Source organism: Marmota monax, unplaced genomic scaffold (genome assembly GCF_021218885.2).
Source record: "Marmota monax isolate L192 unplaced genomic scaffold, Marmota_monax_Labrador192_F-V1.1 WCK01_AAM20220418_F8-fsc00011, whole genome shotgun sequence".
NCBI lineage: Eukaryota > Metazoa > Chordata > Mammalia > Rodentia > Sciuridae > Marmota > Marmota monax.
In genome coordinates this window covers 24,838,359-24,852,710 of record NW_026693082.1, presented here as the reverse complement: position 1 = coordinate 24,852,710, position 14,352 = coordinate 24,838,359, and the positions used below count along the sequence as shown (strand labels likewise).

Below are 14,352 nucleotides of genomic sequence, written 5' to 3'. Positions count from 1 at the left end.
TATTCTTAAATATTTAATAGAATACTACAATTTATTTCCAAATGGTTCAGTGGGGAAGAGGGGTCAAGCAAATGTGGCAATATGTTAGTAATTGGTGCTTCTAGGTGAAGGAATTATGAATGTTTGACTATTTTCCAGCTTATTGAGATATGACACTCTTCAAAGCACAAAGTTCTGAGCAAAAACAAAAACAAAAATGCAAAATTGGATAAACAGAAGAAATGCCTTTCTGGATATGTAGAGCAATGTAAAAACTACCCTTCCTGTCTAAATAGATAATTCAAAAAAACAATTAACATTTAAAAATGAGTTCCTTGACTAAATAAAGCAGTATTGCTACTACTTCAGATGGACCTCCTTTGCAGGGTCTCACTGAATGTTATAACAAGCCTTTGAATATCTTTGGCATCCAGGTTCTCCCCAACCTCCTTGATGTCAACACCAAGGGAGGTGTTTTCCTGTAACCTAAATCTGATCACCTAATGTTCTACCTATTTCAAAATGTCTTACAGGCCATTTCTTCATCATAAACTCCAGGCAACTTCACTCCCCATGAAATATTTCAAAATCAAGTTCAAACATCTCTCTCACCATACACGCTTTCTCGAGGGATACAACTTATTCTCACTCTCCTACCAGGTTCTTTTGTGACTGAACACCTATGAATGCATCCTCTGCCTATAAGGCCTTTAACTGCCATGCACTTTTTTAAAGTGTAGTGGACAACAGCTGTTGTCCACCCAATCCCCTCAGGTCTCTTTATATCCTTTCTTTGTGCCTCTCAGGTCTCCCTTCCCACAGCCAGCTGCTGCAGATCTTATTTTTTTAAATATTTTTTAATTTGTCAATGGACCTATATTTTATTAATTTATTTATATGTGTGCTGAGAAGTGAACCCAGTGCCTCATACATGCTAGGCAAGCACTCCACCACCGAGCCAAAACACCAGCTCTGCAGGTCTTTTTAAGAAGACTGCCCTTCAGCTCCTGGAACCAGCTTTGCTCACAAGCTGGGAGAGACAGTAATGACTTGAAATGTGCATCCCCTGGGACAACTATTAACCAATGACTAATGGGTGCTAGAATAAGAAAGCCCAGCTCTACTGCTCCAGTTGGGGCAACTTTGAGGCCTAACTCACTGCAGTACACCTCTTCTTTGATACGGCTGAAGCCTTCCCTTCCACCTTTATACTTTACTTACATCTCATGTCTACCTCCTCCTTCTCCAAAGCTAGGAGTTCTTTAGAAACTCAGAACACGTCCTTGGGCTCTGTATAGTTTACTATACTGCACAACAAGTCAACCTTAGGCCTTTTACAGAAGAATATGATAAGAAAACCCAAAGTGATTAATTCCCAAGGATTAACTTTTAAATTTGCTTTGCTATATTTGGGTTCACGAGTCATTAATTTGGTTTATACATACCAGGATTTGAACTGCAGCTGGTAAACTATCTAAAGGAAAATCTGGAAGTCCAAGAGCAAAAGATTCTTGGGAACAGACAGTTGTTGCAAAAGACAAAAGCTGAGAAACTCTGGGGGAAAAAATCATATTAAATTTTATTCTAATAGTTTTGAAATAAGTATAAGTATGTTAAATAGCAAATAGCTGGGCCAATTTAATTAATCTAAAATGATCCCTACTGTTAATTCTTGAAGAACAGTGACTCCCGTATCCCAATGTTCCATTTAAAACTCAGAAGCTGATTAGCTAGACACATGAATTTCCTAAACCCATCAAGATAGGTGAGGTTATCACAACCTGATCTAAATCTACCCTGCCAGCTTTATCTCCTCTCAATCTCAAATCTAAACTCTAGACAGCAGATTTTTATAGCCTTAAGAACAAAGCATAAACTCTCATATCTCATGCTTTTAGAAAAGTCCTTTGTAATTCTTTCATTCCATTCTCTATCTGGTAAAGTCTACACATTCTTTAGGACTCACTTCAAACATCAATGTTTTTGTGAAGCCTTCACAAAGTCTCAACCACAAATAGCCCCAGTATTTTGAAATTGTGGCATGTAACTACACTGGGTTAAACTAAGCTACTTGTATCGCTTTCCGTTCTACTAGATCTTAATTCCGCTTCTTACCATCAATGATCTATTTTATTGATTTTATCACCAGCATATACCAAACCTTGCAATACTAAAAAAATTCTTAAAATAATAGTCATGGAATGAATATATCAATCAATGAACAGGCAAAACAAATTCAATGTTAAGTGACCAGTATTTATAAAAGTACACTTACTTCTCTGCTGAAACATTGGCTCCAACTGAATATAATACATTAAGTTGATCCTAAAATGACATAGAAATATATCAAATTAATAAAAACTAGAACAGATTAAATGGAAAAGTTTATAGATACAAACAAACCTTTTAATTAGGCAGACACCAAGAAATTCATAGGAAAAAATAATTTCTTGTTACATTCATTTTATAAAAATCTTTTTAAAATCTTTCAAACAAATAATGCCACAAAAATTTTTCATCCTACTTCCCAGAGATTTTTCCTTATCTCATATCTTTTTTCCTGTCCATTAACTACTGAAGAGGAATTGAATTTCTTGTTGTAGACAAAAATCTATTTTAAAGACTTAATCAATCTTGGTCATAATTACCTTGAAGGGTAGAAAATAAATATCTCTGGCTTGAAATCGAGAACGAAGAGGGGGATCTAATGGATTCCCAGAATATCTGGGCACTGGCAAGCCCAAGGCAATCACTCGGAAATTTTCACTAACTCGGACAATCTTCCAAGCATCCAACTCTGCTTTAGTATGATCCTAAGAAAGGGAGAGATCAAAAATTATAGCACAAATGAAACAGATTAGAACTGCAAGAGCTACCAGGCCAAGACACCTAAGCCTTGCCTGTTAAGAGAACTGAATTTGAAAACACTTTCAAAATCACACAGTCAAGGGAGGAAGCAAAGTAAAATCCAGATCCAGGGAAAGCTTGCAACATGAATACCAGTCTTGGAAAAAAAAGTCCCTCATACATGAAGGAACCAAGAAAAGCTGAGTCAGATCTCCAAGCCCCACTCAATAATACAGAGGAAGAGAGTCAGGAAAAATAAGGAAAAGACATGATGATCAAGAGGACAGACAAACCATCCAGAGTGGAGATCACCCACAGAGCCTAAATAGATAATTATGTTTACAGGAATATTTCTAGAAAAACATACTGCTAATAACAACTAACATGTTTGAAAATTTACAGAGTAGGCATTTTCCATGAATTTTTCTCATTTAACTTGCACCAGAATCCAGACAATCTCCTTATGATTCTGAATGAAAAACCTTAAGTTCAAAGGAGTTATATAACTTACCCATGGTCACTGGAGGCACTGAAAGAACATAAACTGCATAGTTTTGAAGTCACAAACCCTGGCTCAACTACCTGATACATGCATGTTCTACTTAAATTATCAAGGTTATATTATTTATCATTGGAACCTCAGTCCTCATCTATAAAACAGAAATAATATCATCTACATTATTATGACTGCTATGAAAACTAAGTGTGAGAATGTATGTATGTAGCAGGCACATGTTACAAATCATTTCCTTCCTTCTCTTCCTTAATGGCTCTTCACAGCCTTAAACAATAGTATCCATGGTATATAAAGTTTATATAAATGTGCATATGTACATTTTGAGGGAAAGGTCCAGTGCTTTCAGCAGATCCTCAGAGGACAATGCCCACATTGACAGTATAAAATCTTCTCATTGCCTCTCCTGGCAAGATTTGTATCTCATTCTCCCAGTCTCAGCAATCCAACCTTCTATTACTCTGTTTCAACCCATCATACTACTGTTATTTTCCAAAAATGGAGCTTCAGCAACACTGCTCCATTTTCAGTGAAACACCTTTTTCATTTTGTACAGCATAAAAACAAGTACCATTCAAATCTTAGTACACACCACAGCTTCATAAAAACAGGTCCTTTTCTGATCCTTTGCCCCTTTAGAACCACTTTTATACCCCTTCATTAAATCTTTTACAAGCTTCTATCTTTATATATTTGTGTAGCTACTTTTTTTTTAAGTAAATAACTTATTTATTTTGCTCTCCTTCCCCACCTACATCCAAAAAAAAAAAAAAAAATTATAAAATATACAGGTTGTTGTGAGCCCATTTTTAGTGACTTTTCACTTGGATTTTGTTTTGTTTTGTTTTTCCAATGCTGGGGCTGGAACGCAGGGCCTCAATGCTACATGACTGTACAGCTACTTCTATGCAAGACTGCCTCATGCTAATCCAACCTCATAAGAGGACTTATTGCTTGTAGAACATAAGAATCCAAAAGTCTGTGGATAGATTGCATGAATTAATTTTTAAAAAATGAAACATGATTATTTCAATGATAATAAAAAGATCACAATTCATAAATTAACCAAGTAACACTATGTTACATATGATTAACACTATGTCACATACATTAGAAAACAAGAGTCTGGATCCAGCCCTGTCTGAGAAACCAACAAGACAACCTCCAGAGAATCAAATATTTCTGTTTTTCATTTACCTAAAAGTGATAATTAGAATACATATAAAGTTTATACAGACTGATTATTTCTATAATAACAAAATTCTACAACCATTACCTCTGTGAAAAAATACACCTTTTGAGATATTAAAACTCAGTATATTGAGTCTAGTTAGAAATAAGTGGGACTTAAATTATGGTGTTGGAATCTGTATACCATAGAAATTGCCTTAAGATGTAAAAGTTTCAAAAAGAGATCTTGCCTATATTCTGTGATATTCTCATGAGACAGATCTCATATGAGTACAGAATTAACATCTACCAATAAAAATTATGTATTTATACTAATATCTTCTTTGAGGGGAAAAAATCTTTCTCTTTTAATTATAAGCATTCCCTACATAACTGAACCCTTTTGACTCCCATGTTGCAAGTTTTTACCCAAAATAAAAGGTTCAATAATTTTGTGCAGAATTCTACTCTAAGAATAAAGAATATATCAAACTTTTTGTTGTGAAGTGATGCTTTTGCTTTTAAAACATACAATTCCACATTCTAAGTAGTATTCTTTTCCAAATCATGTCCTAAAAGGTTGAATAGTATAATTTTTAGGAGAAAACAATTATTTTGAAATTTAAAAGTGTCTAAAGAGAAAGTGACCTGCATGTTTTCACCTTCTTTTACAGACAAATAATAAAAAAAGTCTTCATTTCAGTACGTGAACTATAGCAAAATGAAGGAATAAAATTTAGCTCTTCTTATTGATTAAAACCTCCATTATCCCTTTCTAATTGTATAAGAATTAGATGACCTTCAGATAGATCTAGATGGAAATTACTATACTGCATGAGAAAAACACCATCAAAAAACTCTCACAGACAGGAAAGAAACCCACTACTAAAAGGGTTGCAAGATTGTTATAGAGAAACAGCTTTGGGCAGCAGGGATCAGAAAAAGATGCTCCTGGTTCTACCAGCCATGGAACATCAGTTCAATCAGACCCTCTGGCATCAACATCTATTATTTAGTGCCTCATGTGTTCTGGACTTGTATTTGCACCCCGAGAGCAGGATCAAGAAATATAAGAAACAAGTCTTGCTCTTGAGTGATTGGCCAGTAAGATTAGCATATATGTATCTGCACAGAAAAGGTGTGAGAAAGCCTCCGAGTCCTAGAATGTCGATGCAGAACAATCAGTCACAGAAGGCTGTTAGCACATACAGCTCCAATTTGGTACAGCCTGAGCTAAATGAATAAGGACTAAGCATCTTCTTGCCATTTATGACATTAAATGACACATCCAAAGCCTTTTGAAGAGCCCCATATCCTGTACTTGTTGCACAGCATTTAATTTTACTTACTTATTTATCCATCCAACAAATAATTAATGAACACCCACTACATTGTTCAAGGAATTTGAGAACCATTAGTAAAAAGAAATCCCTGTACTTGCAAAACTTATATTCTAGTAGAGGGAGACAGATAATAGTAAACAAGTTATATAGGATATTAGAAGACAACATGGAAAAACAAAACAGAGTAGGGTTAGGGTGTATAGAAGCAGAGGGCAAATTACAATTTTAAATGGGGGGTCAGGGCAGGCTTCACTGACAATGTAACATTTGAACACTTGATTAAGTTAGAGGAGCAAGCCAAGTAAATGCCTGGGGAAATAAACATTTTGGGAAGAGGTAAGTACCTGTACAAAGGCTTGAAAACAGAATGCCTACTTAGCAGATTTAAGGTAAAGAGAATACTAGTAGCTGGAGTGAAGTAAAAGAGGTGGAGGACAGAAGGACAAGAGGCAGGATAAGATATGATCTGGGTAAGGGCCCAGATCATACAGAGCATCCAATTCCATTATAAAGGAATTGAAGAGCAAGCCCGTAAGGTCAAGCACAGGAGTGACCCAATCTGGTAAAATCTGATGCATGTTTTAAAGAAATCGTTAGCTGCTGTATGAAGGAATAAGAATTGAACAGGGAATCCAGTTAGAAGCCAGGCATGAGATGTTCCTGGCTTGGACCATCAGGGTGTCTTTTAAATATCATATTCATTTTGGTCAATACCTATTGGGGTTTGAGGTTCAGGAGGCTAAGAACTGAACTTTATTCAGCTTTGTATCCCAGATGCCACGAAGTATGAATTCAATCAAAACCACTGGTGTCAAAAGTTATTGAGCACTGTCTAAAAGTCATTAGAATTTTACATTGTTGAGCAAAGAAAAGGGGGGAAAAGGAGAAAAATGTGTTAAGAGAGAAAATAGTTATTAAACTGACAAAAAAGAAACTGTAGAAATCTCAGAGGTCTCTGACATGGTCTGCAGAAGTACAGCCTTATAAAACTGCAAACTCATTTGCCAAAGATAAGGGCCATCTGAATGAACACTTGTCCTGATTCCAAGAGAACTGTGTTTTATATGACACGCCACCCACAGTTGACACTACCCACAGTTTGACAACAAAGACAAAGCAGGAGGATTTTTCTTCTCTTACTTGCAGAAGTTTGTCGTAATGCTCAGCAGACATCAGGAAGCGTCCATCTTCAAGCTGCATCTCCCTGTTTTCCAGTAAGTTGTTCAATACAGGCAGAACATTCCTCTCAGCCTTTTCCAAGCCTTCCAAAATGAGAATTCTACCTTCTGTGGCAGCACGAACTGCACACTATTTCCAAAACACATAAGAGCAAAATGAGAATATTAAAGATAGCAGAAGGCCTTGACCTAATTTTACATGTACTGAAAACTATACTTGCATTTCTTGTTATAGGGTCTGGGAATCAGGAATGCTAAATTCCAATCTTAGTTTTTTCTGCCCATGCCATCTTAGACAAGCGATTTTACCTATTTGTGCCTGTTTATTCACTTGTAAAAAAAAGACATTGAAAGAGATGTCCTCTAGGGTTCCTTTTGGCATTAACATCTTAGATTATGAACCCAAAGGAATAGAAACTAAGTGCTACCTAAGAACTGGTAAGATAATTAAACAAGGGAGCAGATTCCTTAAATTAGAAGAGGCAAATAAAGAAAGTAATCTGCCCTAAATGTTCTGCAAGCTTCTTGTGAAGATCAAATAAACTAGGTGAGAAGGCTTGAAGACCATAATGTTTATAAATGAGTCATCCTCAAAAGAATTCAGGTCGAACCTGAAGGTGGATGGAGGTTTTACAGTAGCCTACAACATACTGACTTAGCCAGTACTGTAAGTATTCTAATAAATTTAAGAAAATTAGTAGTAGAGAAAAGTGAGAAATAAAAGACTCCCAAATGGTGAGAGACAGGAAAACTATAATACCAATAAATTACTGAAGATATTGTATATATCTTCAGTAATTTATTGGTATTATAGTTATACACACACACACACACACACACACACACACATATTAAAATTCTCCTTTAACTTGCAGGTCCTGAACAATGTAGAATAAAAACAAAATATGAATTAAAACTTCTTCATAAAAAATCCTTGGAAATCAGCTTTAAAAAGGAAACCTTCAATCATGTTTCTTTTGCACACTGAACAACAGACAAGATTAATGGTGCTAAATTTATATGACCACTCCTTCCTTAAAAGGCTTTTTCTTTGGTCTCATGACATTGCATGCTCTTAGAAAAAGTCTCTCTTTTTCTGTCTGTCCATTAAATGAAGGTGATGTTCAGAATTATATCTTTAACCCACAGCACTTCTTACTCTACAAGATACTTCCTCATTAATCTGAATCACACAGTTCCAAACATCACTTCTATGCTAACGATTTCCCAATCTCCAGAACCCAAACTGCAGACCATATGGTTCTATCACATGATGGCTCCATTCAGACCCTACAAGCTCTTCAGCTCAACACTGAGCACATCTTTCCCCCTCCTTGCAAATCTGCTTCTCTTCTATTTAAGATGGGAAAACCATTCACCCATGATAGGACCCTTGATTCCTATCTTACCTCTTACATTCATCTACATGTTCTGACGATTTAACCTCCTTAATATCTCTTGAACTCATCCCTTGAGTTCAATACATTGAACTCAACTATACCCCAAGCTCAGGTCCTTCTTAAATCTCACATCTCCTCCATAGTAGTCCAAGCTCCTTAATTGGTCAGATAAGCCTATCATACTACAGGATCTCCAGTGTCACTTCCTGACATTAGTTGCTTCACATGTGGTACTTTTGTGACAATGAACTGCATGTGATTTCTCCCATCAATGTACATATCATATTGCTTTACTAGAAAAATCTGTGTTTAATTAAAGTGACCTCTTTACTCAAAATTTAATTTCCCTTTAGTAATTATAATCAGCCCATAAAAGGAGCTAAACTTGTGAAAGGGGGAAAACATCTCCCTACTTCCTTCTCCTTCTCCTTCTCCTTCTCCTTCTCCATATCCATAGCCAAGGAAATTTCTGGACCAATAAAGTATTGATTTTTCAAGAATAGAGGAGCAAATAAGCACTGTTTAATCAAGCTTGCAGGCTGCTTCCTTTTAATAAACCACTGGATTTTACACAGTATAATAGGGCTTAGTTTATTTCAGGTGTCTGTGATATTATGAAATAATCAGATTTTAATAAATCATATTAGTCTAAAATCATCCCATTTTAAGAATAAAAACAATTCATGGAATATTTCAAATCTACCATTACTTTATATATTTTAATTCTCTTCTGTAGCTTTATTAATTTTTAAATGCATGGATAGAGATGACTTAGAAGTTCCTAAGGAACAAACAAACAAAACCAAGAATCTCATTTTGCTAGCTATATAAAAGACAAAGCTTCTGGGATATTAAAAAAAAACAAATACAAATTACTTTTTTATAAAAATTCATGTTTCAGGTAAGGTCTCAATTAAGCTTTCTTTCACAAAAATTTATTTACTCCAAGAAAGCATAGCTCAGAGTTTAAAAAAAAAGAAACTAATTAGGTTATCATAACCTGGGCAATATTATTTCTTAAAAACCTGAAGGGGTTTTTTTTAATCAATCTTTGTATACAATAGACTAAATACTGTATTGGACTTTTTAAAACTTCATAAGTTTGAAAACTCATGTTCACTGAGGTAAAATTAGAACCACCAATCAAAATTCAGTGGTTAGCCAACTATGGGGCCTGAGAAAACAAAGGCTGGACAACACAGAACAACAACAAACACTGCAGCTCTGCTTTTATGCACCTCAGGTAGACTCTGGTCTACTACTTACTGAATATTTTCAGGATAAGCCTTGTAGAGGGATCAGAAACAGGAGCCAAATATACAAAGGCATTCTTTCGTCTACTCTAATGGAGGTATTGTGACCACAAAGTTGAGAAAAGATAATACCATGTAATGTCCTCTTGAAAACCTGATCCATATTGCTTGCACCTCTTCTCTAGAGTAAAATGCATACAAGTACATTTACACAGTAGAGGTCACATACTAGACTTCTAATATGATGCCCTGAAATAAACCTATCACTTCTATAGTAGTCGTACTAAAACTGCATAATTATAAATCATGAGGAAATATCAAGACCCAAACTGAGCAACATTCCAAAGATAATTCCCCATGAAGAAGAAAAGGAAGAAGCTTACTGCAAAAGCAGAGTTAGGAACAATGTGAGTGGTAGAGGCCAGTGTTTGAATGATTCAAAGATATGGATATGATCAAATGATGTTGAGTAGGAGGGGGAGATAGCACAGGGGCACAGAAAGAGAATGCATAAGATTGAAATAAAACTAAGAAAGTTGTTACTTGATGTTGGACCAAACCATCTATAAGGTATTTTTTAGCAATAAGATCCATGAGTATAGGACTTGCCTCATCTTTACTAAGAATGTCTTTAAAGTTAAAACAATAAATTTTCCCAAACTTTCTTTCTTATTAACACAACATAAATTATTTCTTAAATTTACACACAATTTTCATCACAATGAGAATGGATGTTTTATAGTCCAACTGGATCCAAAGATGAAAATATAAAGAGAGAATTACAAATCCATAGAATGGTAAAGTTTTAGGAGGGAAAAAGAAGGAAAAATGATAAGCAAAGTATCACCAAAGAATTTTAACTTTCTTCCCTATTTGCCCTTTGGTTGCATGGTTGGAGACCAGAACATGTGAAAATTAAAATTTTTAAATGTAGGCAGAAATACTGGCCAAAAAGAGAAAACCTTAAGTAGATGATCTTTGGTAACAAAGTTTGAAACACTCAAATTTATAGAACTAATAGCATCTATTTACTACTTTAGTATCAATTTGCTTTCTAATTCTTCCTTAAAATAGTCTATAAAATAAGCTAAATACTTTAAAGTACTGCCAAACTTCACTACTGTAATAAAGTTTGCATTTGTAGAGAAGAAAATAAAATTTATAAATAAGTAACTGACTAAAGCAAATACAAAGTACATTATGTATTCTATCAAAATTATTATGTTACACATAAATCTCAACTTAATTGGAGAGAAAAAAAAAATTGTTATTCCTGATAGAGGCCTAAGCTTCTTACCCTCCCTGCACTAATGCCCCACCCCCTTCACTCTCTGTTTGTTCAGCATTTAAGACTGGAGGATCAACAGGAAACTTGCACTGTTCTCTCACATCTTAGTAGGATTCAGAAGTCTTCAAAGGATGAGAACCCCATGTTTTAAGCATACCAGTATAAAACTAGCTCACAGCAGGCTATTAACATTTATGGAATAAAAATGCAGCCACTCAGTTAAAAGATGTTGTTATGTAAGTTTAGAAAGAATTTTTATATGAAGGATGACAGTTATCTATGCCTACACTTGTTATGAGAACAGAATAGAATAAGCTCAAGCATGAGAGACTTCGTTTAGATATTTTGAAATTTTTCTACATAGATTGCTCAGTAATTGTAGTAAAAGATTTCTGAAATTGTAAAAGAAAACAAAGGAGCAATGCACATACATTTTTAAGAGGAATGACTAGTTATGATCGTTCCTTAAAATAGAAATTAGGCCAATTTTAAGGATACTTTTTGTCCTTCAAGCCACAAAACTTCCAGAGACCTAATTTTTTCAAATGTAAATTGCAACAAGATTCTTTTAGCCTAGCCATCTCATATCACAGCTTTAACAACTCAACACATGGACATGAACAGTTTCAAAACAAAAGTAAGTACATGACCTAAAGTCAAAAACTATCCAAGCCCCTACTCTAGATTTGCTTCTGGTTTGATATAAGACCTTAGGCAAACAATTAATCTGGACGTCTGTGTCCTCATTTTTACTAAATGAAAATATCCTCAAGAGGTATTGTGCAACTTCTGAATCAAAGTAGTACTAGAAAAATTTAAAGCTGCTGAATCTGTTAAAATGTAAGTTATTGTTAATGTAACTATTATTTCACAAAAATTATCCCAAACAAATTCATACTTCCTCAAAAAGACTACAATGTAAAAGTACTGAGGAAGAAAAAGTTTAAAAAATACATTTTAAGTTTTTTATTTTAAAATATCATAATAGATTTAGATAGAGTAATAATTTGAATATGTTCCCCAAAGTTCATGTGTTGGAAACTTAATCCCTACCATAACAGTATTAAGAGGTAGACCTTAAGAGGTAATTAGGGCATGAAGTTCTGCCCTCATGAATAGATTTATGTCATTACTTGGCAGAAGTTTACTTATTTTGAGAGTAAACTGATAAATGGATGAGTTTGGCCTGACTCCTCACTCTCCTCTTCTCTCTCTCGCTCTCTCTCCCTCTCCCTCTCCCTCTTACTCTTCCACTACCTCTCTCCCTTCTCCTTCTTCCTCATTCTTCTTCCTCTCTCTCATCCGGCTCCATACTCTTATTACTCTTCTACCCTTCAGCCATAGGATAATACAGCAAGGAAGTCCTTCTCAGACAGACACTTGACCTTGGACTTCCCAGCCTCCAGAACTATGAAACAATACATTTTTGTTCATTATATATTACCCAGTCTCAGGTATTTTGTTACAGCAACACAAGAGACTACAGCAGTTGTTCCACCACTTACTTGCTATCCAGGATTTAGCTTAGTCATTTTATCTCCCTAAGCCTCCATTTGTTTCTGAATGTAGACTCATTACAGTGCTTATAACAGAGACTGTGTTAAAGACTGAATAATTTCTGGCACATGGTAAACTGTCAAAAAACAATCAACCCAGTGGAATGCTATCCTGTCATTTTCTGGAACATTATGTTAAGTCAAATAAGCTAAGCACAGAAAGACAAATATTTCATGATCTCACTCATGTGGAATCTAAAAAAGTTAATCTCCTAGAAATCAAGAGTAGAATGGTGGTTACCAGTGTCTAGGAAGACTTTCAGGGAAGAAGGGATGGGGAAAAGTCAATAAGAAATACTATGTTACATTTCGGAGCAAGTTCTAGTGTATAACTGCACAGTAGGCCAACTGTAGATAACAGTGCTGTACTGCACATTTCAAAAAGAAAGAAGGACTCTGAATGTTTTCACTATAAATAAGTACATGGGATTTTATTTGTTCTATACATGGCTGTATTTCTAGTGCCTAAAAGAGGATTGCGCAAACAATGGACACCATTAATATTTGTTTACTGAATAAAATTCTTCCTTTAAAAAAATAGGACAACCCAACAAAGTTAGGGACAGTTTGCAGCAGGAATGTCTCCCAGTACAATATTAGTTTGCTCATGTATGAAACCTATAGACTTAGCCTCATTAGAATTATGACCCAATCAAGCAAGCTAATTGGCCTATTTTTGCAAATATAAATTGCATTATATTTTGCCATGATTATAACATCTGACCCAAATAAACTGTGAATACATAATATATGGCATTGACAAATGATTATAGTTGTCATTTATTTGGGAAAACAAAGAACAATCTTATTTTCTTTTTTAAAAATACCTGCTGTCATTATAAATATTACCATAATTGTCACTGGTTACTGTAGTCATCCATGTGATCATCATGATCACAATCATTTTTTAGGGAAGTAGCATAATTTGGTAGAAAGAATATGAGACTTGGAATTTTACAGAGCTGGTTCAAATCCCACTTCTGCTATTTTTCTGACTATAGCCAATAAGCTTCAGTTACTTCACCTATTAAACCAGAAAGTCATTTTTTGTAGATTAAATGCAATGACATAAAACACCTAGCATAACATACATCTTCTCCAACAAAAGTTTCCTTTTATCTACCTTCATATTTTTAGAGTTTTATAAATCTGCCAAATAGTTAACACTAATAAGTAGATAAGAGTTGTTCTGACTATGATAGTAACATAATAAGAAGCAAGGCCTGAGCTCTGCCTAACATAGAGGTCAAAGTAAATAGAGAGAGTTCTTCCCCAGCTGAATAAGAGATACTTAAGACACACAACAGTGCAGTTGCAAATGGTCTGGTGCAAATACAAAATGTATTCTAAATTCTAAATATTTCATTTGTGAATGAACTTCTGAAATCCAACTTTGAAATTTTAACACTGGTTACATGGAGAAACTGATTTTAACATCCACAAATGAGGTATAATTTACAAGTAATGCTTTGCTTATTCGCTAAAGTAAATAAATGACATCTAGACAAGATAAAAACCTTATTTTCTGATTGATGGTATTATATTATTCAATTAAGAGTTACTTTTAATAATAAGTAGTAGTTAAGCCATGTGGTATTTTTGAAGTCTTAGAGGGGTTTAGTAATAATGAAGGAATTCAGAATAATCCAAAATAGAATATATTAAAATATAATTATTTAATGTGCATTTTTATACTTGATATTAAATTTGTACTTTACATATTATCAAATATCCCAAGATACCAATGCAAAAAGCACTTCTGGCTTAGAACAAGTTAAAGAAAATCATTCAAACTTTTCCATCCATACTTTCTATTCCCCAAAT

General features: G+C 34.6%; 1 protein-coding gene across 2 annotated transcripts in view; it reads right to left on the bottom strand.

Moving 5' to 3' along the window:
- The window catches only part of Vwa8 (von Willebrand factor A domain containing 8), a 420,110-nt gene that overhangs the window by 334,431 nt on the left and 71,327 nt on the right, over positions 1 to 14,352 (bottom strand). The window contains exons 5-8 of one of the 2 annotated variants that reach the window (XM_046454135.2): positions 6,994 to 7,161; positions 2,628 to 2,792; positions 2,255 to 2,304; positions 1,425 to 1,533 (exon numbers count right to left, since the gene is read on the bottom strand). In XM_046454135.2, the coding sequence (XP_046310091.1) occupies positions 1,425 to 1,533; positions 2,255 to 2,304; positions 2,628 to 2,792; positions 6,994 to 7,161 (492 nt within the window). The remainder of the gene's footprint in view (positions 1 to 1,424; positions 1,534 to 2,254; positions 2,305 to 2,627; positions 2,793 to 6,993; positions 7,162 to 14,352) is intronic. The other variant, XM_058582605.1, reaches the window with a different exon arrangement.